The 27,456-nt window shown below is 55.6% G+C and overlaps 2 protein-coding genes across 2 annotated transcripts in view; both read left to right on the forward strand.

The window, feature by feature from the left end:
* Positions 1-1,313, forward strand: part of POLE (DNA polymerase epsilon, catalytic subunit) — a gene marked incomplete at both ends in the record, with an annotated part of 29,221 nt that extends 27,908 nt beyond the window's left edge. The window contains 4 exons of the mRNA XM_080355207.1: positions 152-352; positions 638-763; positions 888-977; positions 1,200-1,313. Of these exons, the coding sequence (XP_080211333.1) occupies positions 152-352; positions 638-763; positions 888-977; positions 1,200-1,313 (531 nt within the window). The remainder of the gene's footprint in view (positions 1-151; positions 353-637; positions 764-887; positions 978-1,199) is intronic.
* Positions 1,314-22,609: 21,296 nt separating this feature from the next.
* On the forward strand, positions 22,610-23,662 carry LOC308047040 (apelin receptor A-like; the record flags this gene model as incomplete). The annotated part of the gene is made up of 1 exon (XM_080355258.1): positions 22,610-23,662. One exon carries the CDS (start codon positions 22,610-22,612, stop codon positions 23,660-23,662), a length of 1,053 nt encoding a protein of 350 aa, XP_080211384.1.
* Positions 23,663-27,456: the final 3,794 nt, after the last annotated feature.

Consider the following 27,456-nt stretch of genomic DNA (forward strand, 5'->3'; position numbering starts at 1 on the left):
GGCTCAAATTCTGGTCCTTGTCAATGGCTCAGATTTGCTGCAGATTTCCTCCAGGAGTGCTCTACAACCAGTTTGTTTCGCCCTTTATCCATATGAGGTTGTGAGGACACTCTTCTCTTCTGGTAGGCTCACCTGCCTCCTATTCTTGTAGGTTCTGTCTCTGGATGCCAACATAACCAACCAGGTGAACAAACTGCGCAGGGACCTGCTGCGCCTCATTGAGGTGGGTGAGTTCTCGGAAGAAGCCCAGTTTCGGGACCCTTGCCGTTCCTACGTGCTCCCTGAAGTCATCTGCAGGAACTGCAACTTCTGCAGGGACCTGGACCTCTGCAAGGACCCTGCCCTCTCCCAGGTACAGCCTCTTTCCTGGGGCCACCAGAGGCCTCAGCATGGCCACGCTGCAGGCCGGGCCGTCACGTTACTCATCTTTTTTCTTTAACCCCTTTGCGTTGCAGTTTTGCTTACTGCTGGTGAGCAACCTCACCTAAAGGCCATTTTCTATTTGCCTCCTTTTCTAGCTGCTTATAACAGGTCTGAGCACCCTTGGGCTTTGGCTGATGCTCTGTCCTTTTGAGAAACCGGTTACACTGTTCCAGTACTTGGCACTTGTGGTGCTCATCCCCCTCTTTGCCCGTAGGACGAGTCGGTGCTGCCCAGCTGGGTCTGCTCCAACTGCCAAGCACAGTATGACTCCGATGCCATTGAAGCGGCTCTGGTGGAAGCCCTGCAGAAGAAGCTGATGGCCTTTGTGCTGCAGGACCTGGTGAGTGCAGGGCTTCCCTCTCTGCCTGTCCCCCTGGCTGGCTGAGGCTGGACACATTCACCCTGCCCCTGCCAGGGGGGCTAGGCCTCATCTCCTGGACCACCTAAAACTCCTTGTCCTCCAGGTGTGCAAGAAGTGTCATGGTGTGAAGGAGACACACATGCCTGTGTACTGCAGCTGTGCTGGAGACTTTGCCCTCACTATCTCCTCCCAGGTACACCTGCACCCTCCTGCCTCACCCAGCCCCATGCTAGCAGCTCCTGCGGGACAGCAAGGAACCCTGTGGTGCCATTTCTCTGCCTCTTCTCTAACTGCTTGGCCCCTGGGTGCTGCTGTGCCACCGTCTGCCCCAACGGCCATGACTGCCCCCCAGGAGCCGCCCTGCCGCCCAGGGGTGCTGGGCAGCCTCCTTCCCTCCCTGTTCCCTTCTCCCCAGACATTCATGGAGCACATCAACGTCTTCCAGAACATCGCCCGGCACTACAGCATGTCCTACCTGCTGGAAACCATTGAGTGGCTGCTGCGCACCAACCCGCAGCTCCGGCAATGAGGCCGTGGGCTGCTCCCCCTGCCTGCACCCTGCTGGTCGGGGCACTGGGGCCGTGCTCTCATGTCCTCGGGAGAAGCTGCATGTTCCTCCTGCGGTGGGGGAGGGAAGGCGGGAGCTGGGCAGGGACGGGGCTCTCCTTCCCCCAGCTGCCTGGTGCACAGGGGCTGGAACTGTGCCCTACAGGTCTATACTGGCATCCGTGTGTGGTTTTAATGTTAAATTTCTATGAATAAATGGACTGTAGAAGGCAGGTGTAGTTTTGGGGGAAGAGGGGAAGCAGGGGCTGCCTACAGCTGGAGGAATCGAGCTTTGACCAAATGCCTGTCCCCTTCTCACCCCTGCCAGCTTGGGGCAGGATGGCTGCAGCCTGGCAGTGTCCCCTGGCTCTCCCCTCCAGCTCATAGGGGCAGCACTGGGCCCTAGTGTGACAGCAGCTCCCTGCCAGCGAGTGTGTCGGGCTGCAGCCTGTCCTTCGGTACATGGCTCTGGCCTGGCCCTGCCTCCTCACCCTGGGGAAAGAGGCCCCAGGGCTGCAGCATCCCAATGGGCACAGCACCACCACGGGTATGGCACCCTCGTGGGCATGGCCCCCAGTGACCATGGCCTCCCTGCAGGCATTACAGCAGAGTGAGCACGGCAGCGCTGTGGGCACAGCAATCGCACGGGCACAGCACCGGAGTGGGCACTGCGACCCCCATGGACACGCTTTCCCTGGGGACACAGCACACGCCGCAGGCACAGCTCCCCCCACCCCCTGCTCTCACCCGGCCACAAGCACAGCTCCATACTCAGCCCACCAGCAGGACAGGGCTGGGTTGTCACTAGACCTGGGCCACAGGCCATTGCCAGGGATGCTGTCGGCAGTGCCTGCTTGCCCAGGAGCGCTTTGCCCCAGGAACAGCTGGCTGAGCATCAAGGAACAGCTCTAGAGGACTGGAAGATGCTGGGGCTGGGCAAGGAGTGCAGAAGCCAGAGGCAGGGTGGAGCAGCAGCAGATTCCGGGGGGGGTTTATGTGTTCCCACATGTGCAGATGGCAGACAGGGGAAGCTTTGCTCCTTTGCCACCCATTGTCAAGGTCTAACTCCAGTTGGCAGCTAAGCACCACACAGCTGCTCACTCACTGACCACCCCCCGCCCCAACCCCAGGGATGGGGGAGAGAATCAAAAGAGAGAAAACTCCTGCACTGAGATAAAGGCAGTTTAATAGGTGTAACAAAAGTTGTGCACACAAGCAAAGCGAAACAAGGGATTCATTCACTCCTTCCCATGAGCAGCCATGTGTTCAGCCCCCTCCAGGAACGCTGGGCTGCAGTGTGTGCGATGGTTACTTGTGAAGACATTGCTCCAAATGTCCTCCCCTTCCTTTTTCTTCACCCAGATTTATACGCTGAACATGGAATGTCCCAAGGCGGGTAAGCTGGGGTCGACTGTCCCAGCTGTGTCTCCTCCCAGCCTTTTGTGCACTCCTTGTCTTCTTGTTCACAGGCCAGTATGAGAAGCTGAGACTTGACTGATTAGCAACAACTAAAACATCAGTGTTATGAACATTATTCTCATACTAAATACAAATCACAGCATTCTACCAGCTGTTACGAAGAAAATGAACCCTATCCCAGCTGAAACAAGGACACCCATCCCCTGCAGACACAGGAGGGGTCCCTGGAGGGGACTCCGGCTGCACCTGACACCAGGCTGTGCTGGGGGAGGCCAGCGGAGCAACGGGCAGGTCTGGGCATGGAGGGGCAGGAGGGGTCCCGGTGGGTGCCAGACGGGCTGGGGTGTGGGCAAGCACTGCAAAGGAGGGACAGGGGCTATGGGAAGGGTCCAGGGCTGCAGGCAGGGAGCGTGCGGGACTTGCTCCATGGGAGGCTGCGGAGGCACTGGTAGGGCCCGAGGGGCAGAAAGGCCTGGCCAGCAGGTCTGTCAGCGGGTCCCCGTGGGAGCAGGCGCAGGCCTCGGGCATGGCCAGGCCGAGCCAGCGGGTGCCCCTGGGTGCTGGGCCCCGCTCCAGCGCTCTCCGGGAGAGCAGCTCCTCCCGCTGCCGCCAGCACTGACGCTGGGCTGGACGTCAGCACGGCCATGGCAGACCCTGCCATGCCAGGGAGGAGAGGCCTGGGTGCTGGCCAGGGTCGGGGCACAGAGCTGTTTCCCCCCTACACCCTGCTGTCCCTCCAGAGTCCCTGGGCATGTCCCTGCTCCTGCCGCTGGGGACCGGATCTGGCAGAGTGGCAGACACTGGGCTTCCCACTGTGAACTGGGGATCCGGAGCGGGGCCAGGCTCTGGTAACAGGTTCCTGTCCCATCCTCGCCCATGGGAACAGGCCCAGGGACACCCAGGCAGGGCAGAAGCTGCCAGGTGGGGCAACGCGGGGCCCAAGGAATGGGATCAGGCCCAGGCAGAGAAGATGTTCTCAGGGTGCAACCAGGACAAAGACGATACAATCAGCAACTCTGGCAGAGGAGACCAACGCTCCACTTTTATTGCATGCACAGCCAGGTGGCAAACAGCAGCGTCTCCCTGGTGGAGCATCACGCCTGCAGCTTTTCCAAGCAGGCCATGGTTTGCACGGGGCAGAAGACCTCAACTGACCTCATGCCTGGAGGTCTTTAAGGTTCCCCTGCCAACCTGGCAAAGTGAAGAGAGGTGGAGGGAGGGCACAGCTGGACTTCTGGTTCTGCAACAGCAGATCTCTGGCCAGAAATGGCCTTGAGGAGCGCTGGCAAGGGGCCATGCTCAATGCTGCAGAGGAAGGCGAAAAACCCCCGGGGACCAGTGCCAATCTGCCCAGGGGAAAAAAATTCCTTCCTGACCCCAGAAATGGCGATCGGCTGTTCCCTGAGCATGTGAGCAAGACCTGCTGCCTGCCCCCTGGGGCTACCATGCCTCCAGTGCACACCAGCAGTGCCCTCCCTTCCCCTCCTCCACTGGAGACACCTCAAGGCCTTTCCAGCATGGACAATAGAGAAGGTTTTCTTCCTCTGGCAGGTCATAATCACACCAGATGATGTTTCTGTTTGGAGAAAGCTCTCGATTCCAGGATGGACTTGGCACTCCTACAAGGCACAGCCCAAAATGTTTGACCTCTGCTTTAGACACCTGACATGCCACTTAGCAGCTTCAGACTCCTCCAAATAGGCTGCCAGAGGTGTTTTTTCTCCTCTGGAGGAAGCTCTGTCCTCCAGGATGCACCTGAGATTCCCCACAGGTATCTTCTGAAGTCTTTTGACCTCTGCTTTATGGATCAGAGATTCAAGGTAGCAGACCCAGATTCCTCCAGGGAAGGTACCTGGGATATTTTATCGCCTTTAGAGGAAGTTCTCTCCTCCAGGATCCACCCAGATACCTCTCAGTCCCCTGATAGACTCTTTTCAATTCTTCTTCGACTGACCAGAGATCCCAGGTAGCAGCCCCAGATTCCTCCAAAGCAGCTACCCAAGAGGTTTATTTCCCTTTCAAACGATGCTCAGGCCTTAGGATCCACCTGAGACTCCTCCCAGGCATCACCCATGGCCTTTTGACCTCTGCATTAGGTATCTGAGATCCCGGGTAGCAGTCCCAGACTCCTCCAGGGAAGATACCCAAGATGATGTTTCCCTTTTGGAAGAAGCTCTCAGTTGCACGATCCACCTGAGACTCCTCCCAGAAATCACCCAGGGCTTTTCGACCTCATCTTTACGGACCTGAGATCCCAGGTAGCAGCCCCAGATTCCTCCGAAGCAGCTACCCAAGAGGTTTATTTCCCTTTCAAAGGATGCTCTCGCCTTAGGAGCCACCTGAGACTCCTCCCAGGCATCACCCAGGGCCTTTTGACCTCTGCTTTAGGTACCTGAGATCCCGGGTAGCAGCCCCAGACTCCTCCAGAGAAGATACCCAAGATATTTTTTCTCATTTCTAGGGTACTCTTCACTCTGGAACACATACGAGACTCTTCCCAGGCATTTCTCACAGTCTTCTCACCTTTGTTTTAGGGAATTAAGATCCCAGGCAGCAGCCCCAGACTCCTCTAAGGAAACAAGCCCAGATGATTTTCCTCTTTCACTACAAGTTCTGTACTCCGGGATCCATCCAAGACTCCTCTCGGCTGTATCCCAGAGGCTTTCAAATTCTTCTTCTAATGACCAGAGATCCCAGGTAGCAGCCCAAGACTCCTCCAAAGCAGCTACCCAAGAGGTTTATTTCCCTTTCAAAGGATGTTCTCGCCTTAGGATCCACCTGAGACTCCTCCCAGGCATCACCTAGGGTGTTTCACCTCTGCTTTAGGCACCTGAGATCCCGGGTAGCAGCCCCAGACTCCTCCAGAGAAGATACCCAAGATGATGTTTCCCTTTTGGAAGAAGCTCTCAGTTGTACGATCCACCTGAGACTCCTCCACGAATCACCCAGGGCTTTTCGACCTCATCTTTACGGACCTGAGATCCCAGGTAGCAGCCCCAGATTCCTCTAAGGAAGCGACCCGAGATGATTTTCCTCTTTCACTACAAGTACGCTATTCCGGGATCCACCCAAGACTCCTCCCAGGTGTATCCCAGAGGCTTTCAAATTCTTCTTATGATGACTGGAGTTTCTGGGTAGCAGCCCCAGATTCCTCCAGGGAAGGTACCTGAGATATTTTATCGCCTTTAGAGGAAGTTCTCTCCTCCAGGATCCACCCCAGATACCTCCCAGTCCCCTGATAGACTCTTTTCAATTCTTCTTCGACTGACCAGAGATCCCAGGTAGAAGCCCCAGATTCCTCCAAAGCAGCTACCCAAGAGGTTTATTTCCCTTTCAAACGATGCTCAGGCCTTAGGATGCATCTGACACTCCTCCCTGGCATCACCCAGGGCCTTTTGACGTCTGCTTTAGGTACCTGAGATCCCGGGTAGCAGCCCCAGACTCCTCCAGAGAAGATACTCAAGATATTTTTTCTCATTTCTAGGGTACTCCTCACTCTGGAACACATACGAGACTCTTCCCAGGCATTTCTCACAGTCTTCTCACCTTTGTTTTAGGGAATTAAGATCCCAGGCAGCAGCCCCAGACTCCTATAAGGAAACAACCCCAGATGATTTTCCTCTTTCACTACAAGTTCTGTACTCCGGGATCCATCCAAGACTCCTCTCGGCTGTATCCCAGAGACTTTCAAATTCTTCTTCTAATGACCAGAGATCCCAGGTAGCAGCCCAAGACTCCTCCAAAGCAGCTACCCAAGAGGTTTATTTCCCTTTCAAAGGATGTTCTCGCCTTAGGATCCACCTGAGACTCCTCCCAGGCATCACCTAGGGTGTTTCACCTCTGCTTTAGGCACCTGAGATCCCGGGTAGCAGCCCCAGACTCCTCCAGAGAAGATACCCAAGATGATGTTTCCCTTTTGGAAGAAGCTCTCAGTTGTACGATCCACCTGAGACTCCTCCACGAATCACCCAGGGCTTTTCGACCTCATCTTTACGGACCTGAGATCCCAGGTAGCAGCCCCAGATTCCTCTAAGGAAGCGACCCGAGATGATTTTCCTCTTTCACTACAAGTTCCCTATTCCGGGATCCACCCAAGACTCCTCCCAGGTGTATCCCAGAGGCTTTCAAATTCTTCTTATGATGACTGGAGTTTCTGGGTAGCAGCCCCAGATTCCTCCAGGGAAGGTACCTGAGATATTTTATCGCCTTTAGAGGAAGTTCTCTCCTCCAGGATCCACCCCAGATACCTCTCAGTCCCCTGATAGACTCTTTTCAATTCTTCTTCGACTGACCAGAGATCCCAGGTAGCAGCCCCAGATTCCTCCAAAGCAGCTACCCAAGAGGTTTATTTCCCTTTCAAACGATGCTCAGGCCTTAGGATCCATCTGAGACTCCTCCCAGGCCTCACCCATGGCCTTTTGACCTCTGCTTTTGGTACCTGAGATCCCGGGTAGCAGCCCCAGACTCCTCCAGGGAAGATACCCAAGATGATGTTTCCCTTTTGGAAGAAGCTCTCAGTTGCATGATCCGCCTGAGACTCCTCCAAGGTGTCACCCAGGGCATTTTGACCTCTTCTTTACGGACCTGAGATCCCAGGCAGCAGCCCCAGACTCCTCCAGGGAAGATACCAGAGATTTTTTTCCCATTTCTAGGGTACTCTTCACTCTGGAACACATACGAGACTCTTCCCAGGCATTTCCCACAGTCTTCTCACCTCTGTTTTAGGAAATTAAGATCCCAGGTAGCAGCCCCAGACTCCTCTAAGGAAACAACCCGAGATGATTTTCCTCTTTCACTACAAGTTCTGTACTCCGGGATGCACCCAAGACTCCTCTCGGCTGTATCCCAGAGTCTTTCAAATTCTTCTTCTAATGACCAGAGATCCCAGGTAGCAGCCCCAGATTCCTCCAAAGCAGCTACCCAAGAGGTTTATTTCCCTTTCAAACGATGCTCAGGCCTTAGGATCCACCTGAGACTCCTCCCAGGCCTCACCCAGGGCCTTTTGACGTCTGCTTTAGGTACCTGAGATCCCGGGTAGCAGCCCCAGACTCCTCCAGAGAAGATACCCAAGATATTTTTTCTCATTTCTAGGGTACTCTTCACTCTGGAACACATACAAGACTCTTCCCAGGCATTTCCCACGGTCTTCTCATCTTTGTTTTAGGGAATTAAGATCCCAGGCAGCAGTCCCAGACGCCCCTAAGGAAACAACCCCAGATGATTTTCCTCTTTCACTACAAGTTCTGTACTCCGGGATCCACCCAAGACTCCTCTCGGCTGTATCCCAGAGGCTTTCAAATTCTTCTTCTAATGACCAGAGATCCCAGGTAGCAGTCCAAGACTCCTCCAAAGCAGCTACCCAAGAGGTTTATTTCCCTTTCAAAGGATGCTCTCGTCTTAGGATCCACCTGAGACTCCTCCCAGGATCACCCAGGGCATTTTGACCTCTTCTTTACGGACCTGAGATCCCAGGCAGCAGCCCCAGACTCCTCCAGGGAAGATACCAGAGATTTTTTTCCCATTTCTAGGGTACTCTTCACTCTGGAACACATACGAGACTCTTCCCAGGCATTTCCCACAGTCTTCTCACCTCTGTTTTAGGGAATTAAGATCCCAGGTAGCAGCCCCAGACTCCTCTAAGGAAACAACCCCAGATGATTTTCCTCTTTCACTACAATTTCTATACTCCGGGATCCACCCCAGACTCCTCCTAGGTGTATCCCAGAGTCTTTCAAATTCTTCTTATGATGACCAGAGATCCCAGGGAGCAGCCCCAGATTCATCCGAAGCAGCTACCCAAGAGGTTTATTTCCCTTTCAAAGGATGCTCTCGCCTTAGGGTCCACCTGAGACTCCTCCCAGGCCTCACCCAGGGCCTTTTGACCTCTGCTTTAGGTACCTGAGATCCCGGGTAGCAGCCCCAGACGCCTCCAGGGAAGCGACCCGAGATTGTTCTCGTTCACTTCAAGTTCTCTCCTCCAGGATGCACACGAGACTCCTCGCAGGTGTATCCCAGAGTCTTTTGACCTCTGCATTAGGTATCTGAGATCCCGGGTAGCAGTCCCAGACTCCTCCAGGGAAGATACCCAAGACGATGTTTCCCTTTTGGAAGAAGCTCTCAGTTGCATGATCCACCTGAGACTCCTCCAAGGTGTCACCCAGGGCTTTTCGACCTCATCTTTACGGACCTGAGATCCCAGGTAGAAGCCCCAGATTCCTCCGAAGCAGCTACCCAAGAGGTTTATTTCCCTTTCAAAGGATGCTCTCGCCTTAGGATCCACCTGAGACTCCTCCCAGGCATCACCCAGGGCCTTTTGACCTCTGCTTTAGGTACCTGAGATCCCGGGTAGCAGCCCCAGACTCCTCCAGAGAAGATACCCAAGATTTTTTTTCTCATTTCTAGGGTACTCTTCACTCTGGAACACATACGAGACTCTTCCCAGGCATTTCTCACAGTCTTCTCACCTTTGTTTTAGGGAATTAAGATCCCAGGCAGCAGCCCCAGACTCCTATAAGGAAACAAGCCCAGATGATTTTCCTCTTTCACTACAAGTTCTGTACTCCGGGATCCATCCAAGACTCCTCTCGGCTGTATCCCAGAGGCTTTCAAATTCTTCTTCTAATGACCAGAGATCCCAAGTAGCAGCCCAAGACTCCTCCAAAGCAGCTACCCAAGAGGTTTATTTCCCTTTCAAAGGATGTTCTCGCCTTAGGATCCACCTGAGACTCCTCCCAGGCATCACCTAGGGTGTTTCACCTCTGCTTTAGGCACCTGAGATCCCGGGTAGCAGCCCCAGACTCCTCCAGAGAAGATACCCAAGATGATGTTTCCCTTTTGGAAGAAGCTCTCAGTTGTACGATCCACCTGAGACTACTCCAGGAATCACCCAGGGCTTTTCGACCTCATCTTTACGGACCTGAGATCCCAGGTAGCAGCCCCAGATTCCTCTAAGGAAGCGACCCGAGATGATTTTCCTCTTTCACTACAAGTTCCCTATTCCGGGATCCACTCAAGACTCCTCCCAGGTGTATCCCAGAGGCTTTCAAATTCTTCTTATGATGACTGGAGTTTCTGGGTAGCAGCCCCAGATTCCTCCAGGGAAGGTACGTGAGATATTTTATCGCTTTTAGAGGAAGTTCTATCCTCCAGGATCCACCCCAGATACCTCCCAGTCCCCTGATAGACTCTTTTCAATTCTTCTTCGACTGACCAGAGATCCCAGGTAGCAGCCCCAGATTCCTCCAAAGCAGCTACCCAAGAGGTTTATTTCCCTTTCAAACGATGCTCAGGCCTTAGGATCCACCTGAGACTCCTCCCAGGCCTCACCCAGGGCCTTTTGACCTCTGCTTTAGGTACCTGAGATCCCGGGTAGCAGCCCCAGACTCCTCCAGAGAAGATACCCAAGATTTTTTTTCTCATTTCTAGGATACTCTTCACTCTGGAACACATACGAGACTCTTCCCAGGCATTTCCCACGGTCTTCTCATCTTTGTTTTAGGGAATTAAGATCCCAGGCAGCAGCCCCAGACTCCTATAAGGAAACAACCCCAGATGATTTTCCTCTTTCACTACAAGTTCTGTACTCCGGGATCCACCCAAGACTCCTCTCGGCTGTATCCCAGAGGCTTTCAAATTCTTCTTCTAATGACCAGAGGTCCCAGGTAGCAGCCCCAGATTCCTCCAAAGCAGCTACCCAAGAGGTTTATTTCCCTTTCAAAGGATGCTCTCGCCTTAGGATCCACCTGAGACTCCTCCCAGGCATCACTCAGGGCCTTTTGACCTCTACTTTTGGTACCTGAGATCCCAGGTAGCAGCCCCAGACTCCTCCAGGGAAGATACCCAAGATGATGTTTCCCTTTTGGAAGAAGCTCTCAGTTGCATGATCCGCCTGAGACTCCTCCAAGGTGTCACCCAAGGCTTTTTGACCTCTTCTTTACGGACCTGAGATCCCAGGCAGCAGCCCCAGACTCCTCCAGGGAAGATACCAGAGATTTTTTTCCCATTTCTAGGGTACTCTTCACTCTGGAACACATACGAGACTCTTCCCAGGCATTTCCCACAGTCTTCTCACCTCTATTTTAGGGAATTAAGATCCCAGGTAGCAGCCCCAGACTCCTCTAAGGAAACAACCCCAGATGATTTTCCTCTTTCACTACAATTTCTATACTCCGGGATCCACCCAAGACTCCTCCTAGGTGTATCCCAGAGTCTTTCAAATTCTTCTTATGATGACCAGAGATCCCAGGGAGCAGCCCCAGATTGCTCCGAAGCAGCTAGCCAAGAGGTTTATTTCCCTTTCAAAGGATGCTCTCGCCTTAGGAGCCACCTGAGACTCCTCCCAGGCATCACCCAGGGCCTTTTGACCTCTGCTTTAGGTACCTGAGATCCCGGGTAGCAGCCCCAGACTCCTCCAGAGAAGATACCCAAGATATTTTTTCTCATTTCTAGGGTACTCTTCACTCTGGAACACAGACGAGACTCTTCCCAGGCATTTCCCACGGTCTTCTCACCTTTGTTTTAGGGAATTAAGATCCCAGGTAGCAGTCCCAGATTCCTCTAAGGAAACAACCCGAGATGATTTTCCTCTTTCACTACAAGTTCCCTATTCCGGGATCCACCCAAGACTCCTCCCAGGTGTATCCCAGAGTCTTTCAAGTTCTTCTTATGATGACTGGAGATTCTGGGTAGCAGCCCCAGATTTATCCAGGGAAGGTACCTGAGATATTTTATCGCCTTTAGAGGAAGTTCTCTCCTCCAGGATCCACCCCAGATACCTCCCAGTCCCCTGATAGACTCTTTTCATTTCTTCTTCTAATGACCAGAGATCCCAGGTAGCAGCCCAAGACTCCTCCAAAGCAGCTACCCAAGAGGTTTATTTCCCTTTCAAAGGAAGTTCTCGCCTTAGGATCCACCTGAGACTCCTCCCAGGCATCACCTAGGGTGTTTCACCTCTGCTTTAGGCACCTGAGATCCCGGGTAGCAGCCCCAGACTCCTCCAGAGAAGATACCCAAGATGATGTTTCCCTTTTGGAAGAAGCTCTCAGTTGTACGATCCACCTGAGACTCCTCCACGAATCACCCAGGGCTTTTCGACCTCATCTTTACGGACCTGAGATCCCAGGTAGCAGCCCCAGATTCCTCTAAGGAAGCGACCCGAGATGATTTTCCTCTTTCACTACAAGTTCTATACTCCGGGATCCACCCAAGACTCCTCCCAGGTGTATCCCAGAGGCTTTCAAATTCTTCTTATGATGACTGGAGATTCTGGGTAGCAGCCTCAGATTCCTCCAGGGAAGGTACCTGAGATATTTTATCGCCTTAGAGGAAGTACTCTCCTCCAGGATCCACCCCAGATACCTCCCAGTCCCCTGATAGACTCTTTTCAATTCTTCTTCGACTGACCAGAGATCCCAGGTAGCAGCCCCAGATTCCTCCAAAGCAGCTACCCAAGAGGTTTATTTCCCTTTCAAACGATGCTCAGGCCTTAGGATCCATCTGAGACTCCTCCCAGGCCTCACCCATGGCCTTTTGACCTCTGCTTTTGGTACCTGAGATCCCGGGTAGCAGCCCCAGACTCCTCCAGGGAAGATACCCAAGATGATGTTTCCCTTTTGGAAGAAGCTCTCAGTTGCATGATCCACCTGAGACTCCTCCAAGGTGTCACCCAGGGCTTTTTGACCTCTTCTTTACAGACCTTAGATCCCAGGTAGCAGCCCCAGATTCCTCCAAAGCAGCTACCCAAGAGGTTTATTTCCCTTTCAAAGGATGCTCTCGCCTTAGGAACCACCTGAGACTCCTCCCATGCCTCATCCAGGGCCTTTTGACCTCTGCTTTTTGTACCTGAGATCCCGGGTAGCAGCCCCAGACTCCTCCAGAGAAGATACCCAAGATATTTTTTCTCATTTCTAGGGTACTCTTCACTCTGGAACACATACGAGACTCTTCCCAGGCATTTCCCACGGTCTTCTCACCTTTGTTTTAGGGAATTAAGATCCCAGGTAGCAGCCCCAGATTCCTCTAAGGAAACAACCCGAGATGATTTTCCTCTTTCACTACAAGTTCTATACTCCGGGATCCACCCAAGACTCCTCCCAGGTGTATCCCAGAGTCTTTCAAGTTCTTCTTATGATGACTGGAGATTCTGGGTAGCAGCCCCAGATTCCTCCAGGGAAGGTACCTGAGATATTTTATCGCCTTTAGAGGAAGTTCTCTCCTCCAGGATCCACCCCAGATACCTCCCAGTCCCCTGATAGACTCTTTTCATTTCTTCTTCTAATGACCAGAGATCCCAGGTAGCAGCCCAAGGCTCCTCCGAAGCAGCTACCCAAGAGGTTTATTTCCCTTTCAAAGGATGCTCACGCCTTAGGATCCACCTGAGACTCCTCCCAGTCCTCACCCAGGGCCTTTTGACCTCTGCGTTTGGTACCTGAGATCCCGGGTAGCAGCCCCAGACTCCTCCAGGGAAGATACCCAAGACTTTTTTTCCCCGTTTCTAGGGTACTCTTCACTCTGGAACCCATACAAGACTCTTCCCAGTCATTTCTCACAGTCTTCAAACCTCTCTTTTAAGGAATTAAGATCCTGGGTAGAAGCACCAATTTCCTCTTCAAGGTACCGCAGCTGCTTTTTCCTCCTTTAGAGGAAGCTCTCTGCTCCGGGATCCACCCAAGACTCCTCCCAAGCATCTCTCAGAGGCTCTTCACCACTGCATTAGGGACAAGGGATCCCAAGTAGCAACCCTAGACTCCTCTAAGGAAGTGACCAGAGATTGTTGTTCTCGTTCGCTACAACTTCTCTCCTCCAGGGTCCACACAAGACTCCTCCCAGATCCTCCAGGAGTCCTTTGATTTCTTTTTCTAATGTCCAGGAAACAACTCAGACTCCTCCAAGGAAGATACCCATGATGATTTTTCTGTTTTGGAAGAATCTCTCAGTTGCACAATCCACCTGATACTCCCCCCAGGCATCACCCAGAGTCTTTTATGCTGTGCTTTAGAGACCTAGGATCCCAGGGAGCAGACCTGGCTCCTCCAAGGAAGCTACCAAGAGGATTGTAATGATTTCTGTAAAGCTCTCTTCTCTGAAATCCACCCAAGACTCTTCACAGTCATGTCCCAGAGTCTTTTGACCTTTGCTTTAAGGACTGGAGATCCCACATAGCAGCCCCAGACAGAAGGTGTCTTTTCTCTTTGAGGGAACACGCTCCTACTTGAATGCATGGGAGACTCCTTCTGCCCTTCTCCCAGAGTCTTTGGACCTCTGCTCTGTGACCCGAGCTGCAGAGTAGCAGACCAAGACTCCTCTGAGAAAGCTGCTTGAGATGTTTTTCTCTCCTTTGGAGGAAGCTCTGTCCTCCAGGATGCACCCAATTTTCAACCCAGATATGTCCACAACCCATCTGACCACTGTTTTCAAGCACTGAGGTCCTCAGTAGTAGCTCCAGAGTACTCCAAGACAAGTAGTTGAGACATTTTTTCTCTTTTGGAGGAAGCTCTCTCCCAAGGTATCTCCCTGAGCCTTCTCCAAAGCAACTCCCAGAGTCTTTTGACCTCTGCGTTATGGACCTGACACCCCAAGTGGCATCCTCAGATGCAGGCTAGTAAGCTACCCGAGATGATGTTTCTCTTTTGGAGAAAGGTCTCTACTCCAGGATGGACTTGACACTCATGGCCCAAAGTGTTTGACCTCTGCTTTAGACACCTGACATCCCAGGTGGCAGCTTCAGACTCCTCCAAATAAGCTGCCAGAGGTGTTTTTTCTCTGGAGGAAGCTCTGTCCTCCGAGATGCACCTGAGATTCCTCCCAGGTATCTCCTGGAGCCTTTTGACCTCTGCTTTAGGGACAGGAGACCCCAGGCAGCAGCTCCAGACTGCTCCAAGGAAGATTCCTGGGATGATTTTTCTCTTTTGGAAGAAGCTCTCTGTTCCTCAGTCCACCTGAGACTCCTCCCTGGCATCTTCCCACGTTCTGTGACCTCCTCACATATATAAATCAAACAGCCTGGTTAGCACCTCCAGATTCTCCCGAGGAAGAGAAATTATCTCCCAAATTATCTCCCAGATAATTTTCTCTTCTAGAGGAGTCTCTCTCCTCCAGGGTCTACACAAGACTCCTCCCAGGCATCTCCCAGAGTCTTTTGACCTCTTTTGAGCTCTGTTGCCCGCAACTGGAAAGACAGACAAAAAATAACCTGTGGTTCAGACTCCCCCACCACCCAACTCAAGGCCCTGAGGTCTCTGTTGATCAGCCCTTGTACTACACATTGTAGCATCATTGCCATCTACATGGAAGACCAGTAATGGTCTGAGGCCATACTAGTCTAGGACATTTCCTGGTGAGCTCCTTAAGCCAGGCCCCAGGGAGGCAGCAGACTTCCCTAAGAGTAGGCTCTGTCCAGCATATTGGACCCTCTGTTCCCCTCAGGAGGGAGTCACCTGCAACTTTTCTTCCTCACGGAGGTGCTTGTGACACAGGGGTAGGCCTTTGTGAGGTTGGCAACCATCATCCACATCATCCATTGCCTGGCCTTCCACAGCCAGAGCCCCATACCTGTTGTAGAGGGACTTGGGCAGGCAAGGTGGGCAAGGAAGGGGCTTGGCTGCCGTCTTGAGCATGGAAATGTCTCCCTTTGCTCCTTTTCTTTATGCTACTGCCTTCAGCCCGGCAGGGGGAGGATACAGGGTCCCCTTGACCCTGAGTTTTTCCCAGTGGCTGTTCCTGTCTCTGCCTCAGGAAGGGCAGAGCATGGTCCCACCAGCCTCTCCCAAACTGCCTGATGCTCCTGAACCTTTGTCTTCCCCCAGCAACTGTTCCATGGCTCACCCTTGGCACAGCTGTTCTCACCACGGCTGCCCGCTCCTGGAGAAAGCATCTGGCACAGATGGCTGCAGGTTTTCCTGGGAGCTCTGTCTGGGCTGCCACAGCCACTCTGGCGAGTGCAGAGGATGTGTCTTTCTGCCAGGCAGACACCAGGGCCCAGCTCCTTCTGAGCGGGCAGTGACACCAACTCACCTCTGGAGCCGGGTGGGTGTTGAGGCACTTCCACACCAACCGCCGCACAAACGGCCCCTCCCGGCGCTCACGGCGCTGCTGCTTCCCAGCTGCTTCGTACAGGTGTGGGGTGAGAGGTATGGGTGAGGGGTGAGTGGTGTGGGGTGGCGCGGCCCCCGCGCCGGGACCTGCGGCTGCTCTGCGAGCCGGGCCGGCTCCGGAGCGGCTCCCCGGCGACAGACGCTGCTGTTGGAACAGCGCGCTCTAACCGACGGCTGTTGCCCCGGCAACGCCCGGCGCCCGTCCAGGTTCGGCTCGGCTCGGCTCGGCTCGGCTCGGCTGCGCCCGGCTGGTCGGGGCTCGGCTCTGCAGTCGCGGGTGCACTCGACAACCCCCCCAGCCGAACCAGCAGGGGTTTGGTTCAGGCTCCACAGGAGGGAAAAGCCTGAGCTGCAGCCGGGCCCAGAACTCCTGTTAGGAAACCTCCGAGGAAGCAAAACGGCCCAGGGAACCCCGGTAAGTTGTGGGTGCAGGGAGTCTCGTGCAGACCGTTCCCACCATCTGCAATTTGACCACGAGCCTACCACTTCATTCCATAAATATGACAGCCTGGGTGAGCAACTGCGAGTTGTCTTTGCTCAGCTAGTGTGGCTGCATGGTGCTGATCTCATAGATCACTGGTGGAGCCCAATTTAAGTTTCATACCAATAATTATTAAATAGAATGAAACACTTAGCATTATAAAGACATGATTTTAATATACTGTCTGCTTCACATTATTAAGCAAGCCAAATTTGCTGAAATCTTAAGCTGTATGTTGTAAAACTCTGCTCATATTCCCCAAACTTGGAAACAAAAACAGCTGCAGACCATTATAGACCCCTGTGAGATAAGACCTGTTTTGCACTTTGCTGAACAAATAGGATTCATTCAGACAAAACAACACCTTCACAGCTGGCACCAAGGAATGTAAGCAATATCTGCAGCTGAACAAAACAAAGGCCATCTGAGGTCACTGAAAGGATTCAGTGAGAACAAGAAGACCCCAAATATTGCTGTTGGACTGAATCATGGTGTGAGGGGCAGGTAAATGGTCTGTGAGGGTATAAAAACCCAGGGATTTCTATGCTGGGCTAGGACATCTGCAAAGGCATCAGCTCAAGCCAACCCTGCTGTTGTACTGGTCCATTACGTTATTTAGTTCTGTAAACTCTGATGCCTGAGATTTTGTTTTGAGAGACCTGAGATCCATATTCCGGAGTGACCTGGCACCAGGCTCCTGAGGGTGGTGAGTGGGCTGAGATGCAGAATGACAAAACTTTGAATTCCCAGCCATGTGACATAAAGAACAGGGTGTGCACCCTTTGGCCATTATTTATTACATATATTACAATCCCTTACTTGTTTTCCTTTACACTCCATGTCTCTTAGACATGAACCGTTTGACAAGTCTGGGGCTAAGTTTGAATCCAGCCACACCCAGACTGCTCTCTGAGAAGGAGTTTAGAAAGCAAGGGGTTCCATTCTGACCCTCGGGATGGGGAACTCCCTCTGCCCTTTCACATCTCCTGTCCCCATAGAAATCGCTACCAAAAAACTCTCACCCGGTTCTGCTTGGCATTATTTCCCCCATGGGTGACAGAGTGAACCTTGCCATCTAACTTTGTTAAGTCGCATTTCGCTTTAACTGATCTAAACACCGCTCTGCCGCAGGCAGGACCCTCAATGACTGCTCCGCTGGGCCCCGCTCGTCTTTAGTCGGTTCAGCTCGGCTCCGCTCGGCTCTCCCCAGTCGGGGCGGTGGGGCCGAGGCGAGGGCAGAGGAGGGGAGGGCAGAGGGCCCGACCCGAATGGGGTCGCAGCTGCGGAGCGCTCCCCCCTGCGGTGCCCTAGGGTCCCGGTCCTGCTGCCCCGGCCGTCCTGGGGCGGCCGCTCGGCGCCCCTCGGGTGCCCGTTGTCCTGGCAGGGAGCGGGGGTGCCCGGGAAGCATCGGGAGAGCCCCCGGGCTGGGCTGGGGCCGGTTCTGCCCTGTGCCGACCCCGTTCGGCGGTGCAGCCTGGCGGGGGGCGCGGGAGGGGCCCTGTGTCTGCCCCGGACACTGCGACTGCGCTGCCCTCGCAGGGGGTGCCGGCGGCGTCAGGCACAGAGCCCTGGGGAGCTGCCCCGGAGGAGGGGGTCGCACCCCCTCCAGGCGCTGGGGGACGGCAGCGCACCCCCCTCCGCCACTCCTTCCCCAGGCACAAGAAGCCCAGCGCCCTCCTGCCGCCTTCCTCGGCCAAGGGCCAGACCCGAAGGGCTCCCTGGCCGGCGGGGGTCCCTCGCATCGCGGAGAGGGGGTCCCTCGCATCTCCTAAGACATACGGCCCCGGGGGCTTCCTCCTCTGAACCTTTCTGCTGTACTACAGATGCCACCAATGCCACAAACCCCTGCTGGCACGTATGCCTGAGATTAAAGAAGTAAATATCTCTGGGTGTATGCATTTGTCAAACTAGTGCAAGTAATTATTAAGAATCACTAAAAGCAACAAACAACAGCAATGATCAATCACAAGACACTAAGTATCTATCTAGTGTTACAGGTTAACACAAGGTTATCTCTGTGTCAAGGATAGAACAGCAGGTGCTTGAGACCCTCACATGTTCACATATGATACCCAGCGTGTGGGACAGATCGCAGGAGGGGACGCAAGCATCCAACCTGAACCTCCCCCAGCAGTGGGCTCAGAGTGGGACCAAGAAGGGAACCAACAGAGTCCCAGGTCTTACTCCACTCTGGGTGAACATTAAGTCATTTTTACACCATAGGGACCTGGGAGGCCGCGGGACACCACTGTCGCAAGCAGAATGTAGAGATGCTGGTGATTTCTGTGTTTCGCCCAGGACAGATGATGATGTTTTTCATTTTCTCAAACCATTTTTTCTTTTCCAGACTATTTTCCTTAAGTATCCCACAATAAGTAAAACTCTGTGATTCTGTGATCATTAATAGCAAACTAATAGATTGTGTCAATATTGGGGCAGGAAAAGGAAATAGGTTTGACAGTCAGTTCCACGTTTCTCTTCCTTTTGGGCCCTGTCCTACGTTTTGTAACAAAGCTTTGAAATGTCTCAGTTGGACATCTGCAGGTTTAGTGTTAGCTGTGAGACTGAAACAACCAAGTCCTTCAACATCTCCACAGCCGCGGAACAAACAGTCTGTCCCCTAAGGAACAAGTAGTCTGTGGCTGCTCTGTTCTGTAAGACTGCGTCCCTGTTCAATTCTGGTTCCTGCTCTAATAATGCAATCAAAGTGGACGTGGCACTCAGGGCTTTGCTGGTGTACAGGACGCTTTGTCAGCGGGAGCCTCTTAGTTTAGTATAATCAGCAAACATACGGAATGTATACTCAATTCCTGCATCCAGTTCATTTATAAAAGCACTAAAGAGCACTGGCTCTAGAACTGATCTCTTGGGAAACCCACTGTGACTGCCCACTGTAACCCCTGGGAGCCTCCCCCACCAGCTCATTGCTCATGGATTTGTCCAGCTGTGCGCTGCACATTTTAGCCACAAGGATACTGTGAGAGACAGTATCAAAAGCTTTGCTAAGATCTGAAGCCGCCACATCTACTGGCTTCCCTGGGTCAACTAGGTGGGTGACTTTGTCATTAAAGAAAATGGAATTGGTTAAGCAGGACTTTCCTCCGATGAACCCATGCTGGCTATGACAAATGACCACATTGTCTCTCAAGTGTTTCTCAATAACTCCCATAATAACCCAGCTAAAAAAATGACAATTGTTTAATCTCTTCACTTCTCCGTCATTAAACTGATTGCTCTGCATTTCATCAAAAGCCAAAGAGTTTTTTTAATCCTTAAAACGCTGCATTCTGTTTCAGTTCTCTTCCACTTTCAAAACCCTCATTAGATTGCTGCCTTAAAACCCCAAAGAGCATTCTGACCACAGCAGCAGAGCGAGCACGGCGGTGCCAATAGAAGAGGCAGAGAGAACTGCAAGATGGAAGAACATCTTCAGGTGAGAAATACCTCTTAGTCAAAACATGGGTCTCAGCTCAGAAATGTGGGCCTGCAGCACAGGCAGCACGTCCTGCCTCCGCACTTGGTGCCCTGCGGGGATTCCTAGAAGAGCTTGTCAAGTACGTCTCTTTGCTTTCCTCTTGTGCTGTAGAGATATTTGCTTTCCTAGGGGAAAATTCATATTGCCTTGTACTATATATTTATATATTTATGTATTTATTTTATAGTATAGATGTGTGTGTGTATGTATGCATGTTTGTTTTCATGAGTGGCTGTTTTGCTGCAGTTTGTAGTAAAGGGGCTGTGGGCAGAGGGATGGAGCTGGAACAGGAGGATGGAGATGGGGCAGGAGGATGGAGATGGGGCAGGAGGACGGGTGCAGCTACCCATCCCTGCCAGGGTCCCACCACCGCAGCCAGGCTGTGCTTGGAACCTGGCGGGGCATGGCCATTCTGGGGTGCCATCACAAGGGTGGCATTGGTGCGAGGAGGGACACCAGTGTGTGGGAGAGGTTTAGGCACAAGATGATTGTGTAGATGAACTTGGAGTCTCTTCTCTCCAGCTTGGAGTTTGCACTGAAACCCACTGAACTGCCACCTGTGCAGCAACCCTGCTGGGGAGACAACAGCTGCGTGCTCAGCCAGGGGAAGGACACGAGGGTGCTCAGGCTGGTGGAGCCCACAGGGGCCAGTGGCAGAGCCTGAATCCGCCCTATCAGGGACCTCGCCTGCACTCCAGCTGTAGGGGAGGACAGTGGCTAGGGCCTGAAAACCACACAACCCTGCCTTGGGCAGTGGGGCTAGGACGGTGCAAAACTCTTCACCTCATTGAAGCACCACCTCCCCTGCAGCTGTCACAGCTCCAGGTGGTGACCCATATCTCCATCTTTTCCTGACATCCACCTGATCACCCCACAGCCACAAGGACCTGGGGAGCCCTCCCGTGAGCATGTGCAGCACAGCCCCAGGATGTCCTTGGTGGTACCAACACATCCTCACTGCCTGCAGCGCAGACACCACTGCCCACCCACAAGCTGCAGCAGGTGTGGGACACCCTTCCTGCTCACCCCGCAGCACTCGTGACCCCCAGCCTGGCACAGCGTGGCAGCTGAGGAAAGGCTCTGCAGTGTCGGGCACACTGTACAGAGCATGAGGAAGACCCAGAAGTGTCCCTGCTGCACAGGGAGCTCCTCTTGCCTGGCTCCAAGGTACTTACTGACCACAGTCCAGGGCTCCGTTTGCTCACTGCCCCGCGGGACAGAACAACTCCGTTCCCAGTGAGGGAAAACCTTTGCTGGGAGGAAGCAGCCCAGTGCAGCCCAGCACTCCCCCGCTGTTCCTGGCAGCACTGCAGCTGGCCACTCGCCACCTCGGACCCACACAGGGGAAGGCTTCTGTACCACTCTCCCTGAACAAGGATGTATTTATGGTGTGTCTGAGAGGAGGAAAAGAAAGAAAATACAATTTCTTTGAAATCCAGAGACCGTGATCTGTAGAAAACCAGCTCAGGGGAGAGAGAACTTGCTTCCGGAGACCTTGCAGATGCTGCTGGCTCCGGGCTCCTGACAGTCCTGCCTGTTCCCCACCCTCGCTGTGGATGGGGAAGGGGAGAGCGAGGATACTTTGTGGGTGCAGTCTCACTGATGAACGTGTGAACACTTGACAAGGGGCCCTGCTGCTACTGAATGCTACAAATCAAGGGGTGGTCCAGCTGTGATTTCAAAAGGAAATCCACATTCTCAGCTGCAGCATCAGCTCCTTCCCCTTGCCTGAACCGAGCAGTGCAAAGAGCTCCTTCCTCTGCTCCAGCACAGGTTCACTCTCCTATGCTCAACACATATAGATGGTTTTCCAGGAGGCAGCTGCCTACTCCTTATCACCAGGTCCAGTGGGACCAAGGACCTGAAGGCTCTTACAAAACACTGGCCAGAACAGAATAAACTTGTTTCTGCCTTTGAGAAAACACAGTAAATGTGCAGGTGTCTGCTGAAAGCAATGGGAAGGACACTCCACCACCTCTCCTCCATTCCTCTGTGCTCGAAGAGGGAGGGAACAGCAGGTTTGGTGCTGGAGAGAGCTGCTGGAGGAAGGCATGAGGTGCTCGTGGGGATGTGGAGGGTGGCACTTAACAGGGCCAGGATGCTCTGAGGCTTGCTTCACCTCCTTCCACCAGACCTCGAAGTCCCACTCTGCCAAGGCTGTGCTCCAGCATGGCAACACCAAGGAGCACCTGGTGCCAGGGCAGAGTGGCGACATGCCCGGAGCAGGGACCCTACAGGCTCCCCATGCTGAGTGCTGCTCTGCTTCCCTGCCGTGCTCATTCGGAGGCTTTTGCACCTTTTGCGCTCCCCTCCTCGCCTGCTCATCCTGCACGATGCCTGGCGCTCCGCTCAGGCCTTCAGCTCTGGCACTGCGCCGGGTGTGCACCTGTCTTTGGGGGCTGCAGAGATGTGGACCTGGGGTGCATGGGCACCGCACCCCGTCAGGAGACAACGCAGGAGGCATCGAGAATTTTATACCAAAATGCCTCCGCCCGCCTGCTGTCACTGCTCACCCTCCACCCTCGGTTCCCGCTGGCAGCGTTGGGGCTGCGAGCAGCGAACCGCTCCCGCCGCCGCCCCGCTCCCGCGCATCCCGGTGAGGGATGCTGGCAGCCCGCCGAGCCGCCTGCGGGGTGCGGCTGGGGCGGGGTGAGCGGGGCAGGGGGCTGCCGGCAGCACCCGACAGGGAGTCGAGGAGGAGGATGCTGCGCCGGGGCGGAGCGTCGGTCCCGGGGCCGCCCCGGGGCAGGGGTGGCGGTGGAGCCCATGGCTCCCATATAGCGGCGCGGACGGGCGCCGGGGGGGCGGCCGCGATGGAGTACGCGGAGGTGGACGAGTACTACTACGGGGAGGAGGTGGCGGGCAATGCGACGTGGGAGGCGTGCGAGTGGCAGGCGGACTGGGAGGCGTCGTTCTCGCTGCTGCCGCTGCTCTACCTGCTGGTCTTCGCCCTGGGGCTGTCGGGCAACGGGCTGGTGCTGCTGACGGTGTGGCGCGGCCCGCGGGCCCGGCGCCGCTCCGCCGACGCCTACATCGGGAACCTGGCCCTGGCCGACCTGGCCTTCGTGGCCACGCTGCCGCTCTGGGCCGCCTACACGGCGCTGCGCTTCCACTGGCCCTTCGGCGCGGCACTCTGCAAGCTCAGCAGTTTCCTGGTGCTGCTCAGCATGTTCGCCTCCGCCTTCTGCCTGGGCGGCCTCAGCGCCGAGCGCTGCCGCGCCGCCGCCCCGCCACCCCGCGTCGCCCCCCGCCGCCGCCCCGCCGGGCTAGGCCCGCTGGCCGCGCTCTGGGCGGCGGCGGCGGCGGCGGCGCTGCCGGCGCTGCTGCTGCGGGAGGCGCGGCGGGGGCCGCGGAACCGGACGCTGTGCGAGCTGGCGGCGGGGGGCGCGGGGCGGGCGGCGGCGCTCAGCCTGGGCGCCACAGCGCTGGGCTTCGCCGCGCCGCTGCTGCTCATGGCCGTGTGCTACTGCTGCGTGGCCGCCGCCGTCCGCCGCCACCTGCGCCCGGGGCGCGCCGAGGCGGCAGCGCGGCGGCGGCTGCTGCGGCTGATCGTGGTGCTGGTGGCCGCGTTCGCCGGCTGCTGGCTGCCCTTCCACCTGCTCAAGAGCCTCTTCGCGCTGGCGGCCGCCGGGCTGCTGGAGCTGCCCTGCGCGCTGCTGGGGCTCATCGCCCGCCTGCACCCCTACGCCACCTGCCTCGCCTACCTCAACAGCTGCCTCAACCCACTGCTCTACGCCTTTCTCGACGGCCGCTTCCGCGCCCGCTGCCGCCTGCTGCTGGGTCCACGCCGCCCGCCCGCCGCCGCCTCCACGCTCAGCGGCCCCACGCAGCGCTCCGAGCTGGGCTCGGCCGGCACCAAGCTGTAGCCCCGCCGCCCCCTAATAAACGCCCTTTCGCCGCCGGAGCCCGCTGCCTTCTTCCTCCGGCTCCGCTCGGCGCGCCAGGGGAGGGCGGAGACCGGGGGGCTCGGGGCCCGGCACCCGCCATCCCGGGTCACCTGGCGCTGCGCCCCGCAGGGCTCTGGCCGGGGCCGCCGGTTTGCCAGCCCGGGGGCAGCCCCTGTGCCGCCGGCCCCGGTCCGGTCCCACCTTCCCCGCCGCCCGGGGACGTGTCTCTCCTCCGCCGGCAGCTCCCCGCGGCGAGGGGGCTCTGGCACGGCCGCTGTCACCTTTCTAAGCCACCGGTCTCACGGTTGTCCAGGCAGCATCCTCTCGGCCCTGCTCGCGTTCGGGGCCCCTCCAACCTGTGCACGGCCGTGTCTGGAGGCTGCTCAGCTCCTGCCCTGGCAGACAGAAGCTTCTTGAGGGCTGTCCAGGACAGCCGGGTAAGGACGTAGAGGTGCTGCCGTCCTCTAGGCATGGATGTCCCAGAGGGGCCCTTCAGTCTGCTGGACCCAGCATGGCGAGAGCTGGGTGTGTTTTCCTTGAGCTCAGGTGAGCCAGCCTTTCCTCATGGACAACCTGGTGCTGGAGGTGTCCTCTAGGAAAACCCTTTCCCTATCTGAGGGGTGACACCTGGGTATCTGAGCTCATGGTATATGACCATGAGCCAGCACTGTGCCCTTGTGGCCAGGAAGGCCAATGGCATCCTGGGGTGTATTACAAGGGAGGTGGTTAGTAGATCGAGAGAGGTCCTCCTGCCCCTCTACTCTGCCCTGGTGAGACCACATCTGGAATATTGTGTCCAGTTCTGGGCCCCTCAGTTCCAGCAGGACAGGGAACTGCTGGAGAGGGTCCAGTGCAGGGCAACAAAGATGATTAAGGGAGTGGAGCATCTCCCTTATGAAGAAAGGCTGAGGGAGCTGGGGCTCTTTAGTTTGGAGGAGACTGAGGGGTGACCATATTAATGTTTATAAATATATAAAGGGTGAGTGCCACGAGGATGGAGCCAGGCTCTTCTCAGTGGCAAACAATGATAGGACAAGGGGTAATGGGATCAAGCTGGAACACAAGAGGTTCCACTTAAATTTGAGAAAAAACTTCTTCTCAGTAAGGGTGACAGACACTGGAACAGGCTGCCCAGGGAGGTTGTGGAGTCTCCTTCTCTGGAGACATTCCAACCCGCCTGGACATGTTCCTGCGTGACCTCACCTGGGTGTTCCTGCTCCAGCAGGGGGATTGGACTAGATGATCTTTTGAGGTCCCTTCCAATCCCAAACATACTGTGATACTGTGATCTGCACACTGAGCTGACACCAGGCAGGCAGCACAGGGCCTTCAAAGTGTTGCACTGGATAGAAAAGTTACTCATCCTGTGCTGCTGTGAGCACGAGGCTGTCCTACCTTGGGCTGAGATGGTTATCTCATTTCTGAAATGCCATGGACACATTACTCCTTTCCAGCTGGGAACGGGACACCCATTCATGCAGTCTGATCACCATCCCTGAGGGCTGAGCTACTCCGAGGGTGCAGCTGCTGAAGATGCTGCTGCAGGAGCTGGGACAGGGCCAGCCAAGCCTTGTGCTGGGGATGGTGCCCCACCAGGGAAGTTGCACTGGAGAAAGCTGGGCCTGAGCTGAGCGGATGCCCCACTTGGCAATGCTGCACATACGGGTGGATGTGCTTTCTTCCTCCCCTGGCTCTGCAAATCCTGCCGGGTTTTTGCTCTCTTGTCTTGGCAGCCACACATACCTCTGCAAGCACAGCCTGCCGAGCCCAGACAAGCGAGACCTGTGCAGTGGCACAGAGTGACAGGCTGTCCCTCTTGGGGCTGTGTATGCAGGGGGACAGAGGAGCGTCGGGCAGCACAGATGTAGGTAGGAGGTCCTCATGCCCATGCCCAGTGGGCAGTGTAACATGGGCTGTAAGCACCGACTGCCTGGTGAGGAGTCTCTGCTGCTGCACTCCTGGGGCGTCCCTGGGGAAAGCTGTCATCCCTCCTTGCCTATGCCAGGGCACCAGCACCGAGCTGGGACAAGCTCACTGTCTGTAGCCTCCTGTTGCTCATTCCCCTTCAGCTCGGCTGGACAGCTCTAGCTGACCAACGGCATGTTAAAAAACCCGAATCCTGCCCATGCCTCCTTCCGGCAGTGCCTGCCCCTGCCCAAGCCTTGCTTCTATGGGGCTGGGGACTTCTCTTTCCCTGTGAAATGTTAGAACTAGAACACTTGGGACACTGGCCAGGGCAGCTGTGGACGTGGCTCCAGACCGCTCATGGGAAACTCCAGGACGGAGATGGGCTGATGGGGGTGGCAAAGGGGATGTGAAAACCTCCTGTGGTCACACAGGGGCTGCACAGGGCAGACGAGGATTTTAAAAAAATCAACCAAGCCTTCTCCAGCCCCCCCCAGTGGCTTGTGCCAGACAGGCAGAGCTGGGGGCTCAGGAGGGGCAGGGGCAAGAGAAGGGCATGTGGAAACCTCAGTGGCTCAGAGCCAGCCCCCGCACCCCGGCACCCACAGTGCTGCACTCGGGGCAAAGCAGCACCAGTGCCACCGCTGTGCCCTGGCGGTTCCGCGCTCCCAAGCTGGAGCAGCTGGGCTGGGCAGGGGACACCCAGCTGCCTCTGGGGCCCAGGACAAGGAGCTGCCAGCAGCTCCCAGTGCTCTGACAAGGGCCTCACTGTGGGCTCAGCCCCACCGCTGCCGCACCTTGGCCCAGGGCTGGCTCCAGTGCTCAGTGCCTGCCTTCACGGCTCCGCAGAGACGGCAGCTGACCCTTTCAGGGCAAGGGGAGATGCTTCCAGGCAGCTGCAGCAGGAGCTGGCGGCTGGCAGGAAAAGGAAGACTTCATCCCCTTGTCTTCCAAAGAAACACAGCAGAGCCAACAAAGGCAGGGTGGGGGTGCCCTGGCAGGGCCCGGGATGCCTCTCCTGCTGGGGTATGTTTCCCGGGAGATAGGGCAGCACAGGGGCTGATGCTTCCACACATGTCCTGTGTTCCCAGGCGCTGGCAGCTCCTGCACAGACAAAGAGGCACTTGATGAGCAGGTGGCAGTGCCCTTGCTCAAGGGGTCCTGCCATGCAGCCCACGCCTGGCAGCTGAGCCTGGCCGAGTGTGGTCCAAGGGAGGGAGAAGGGGACTGGCCCTGGTGCCAGAGTTACATTGGGCAAGGAGGGCACAAGGCCACCAAACCTGCAGCACCACAGCTGCCTGTGCCTTCCTTGTTGAACAAAACCAAAGGCACGTACTCTGAGCTCAGACAGGGATGCAGGCAGCAGGAGCCAGTGTGGTGGCACTGGCCCCAGCCTGGCTCTTTAGCAGCTGCTTGCAGAGCCACCCCATCACCTGCGCACACAGCACGGGCTCCCGTGGGCAGCAGCCCCGGGCAGGGCAGCCCTGCACACTGCAGCACAGCATCAGCACTGCTTGCTGCGGGCGGCCACAGGGAAAACAGGGCCTGTGGGCTTGCTGCACCATGCAGACACCCCGCACTGGTACCCACCCTCCCTTCTTCCAGGCTGAGCCAAGGCTTCTGCTTTTTTAAATTCCAGCTGCCCATGACACTGGGAGTCAGTCTCCTCCAGCCCAGCGAGCGATGGGCTCTGCAGCACTGTGCTCCAACACGTCCCGCGCTGCTCAGATACTCTGCTCAGTGTGTTCAAATAACAGCAGCAGCCTTAGAAGGGCTTTAGCATCCCCACCCCAACCCCTGCTCTCTTCGGAGTGGCAGCCCAGGGAGAAGAGGGAGGCATCTGAGGGCTGGAGTGGCCCAAAGCACCT

This window comes from Nesoenas mayeri (genome assembly GCF_963082525.1).
Source record: "Nesoenas mayeri genome assembly, chromosome: 17".
Taxonomy (NCBI): domain Eukaryota; kingdom Metazoa; phylum Chordata; class Aves; order Columbiformes; family Columbidae; genus Nesoenas; species Nesoenas mayeri.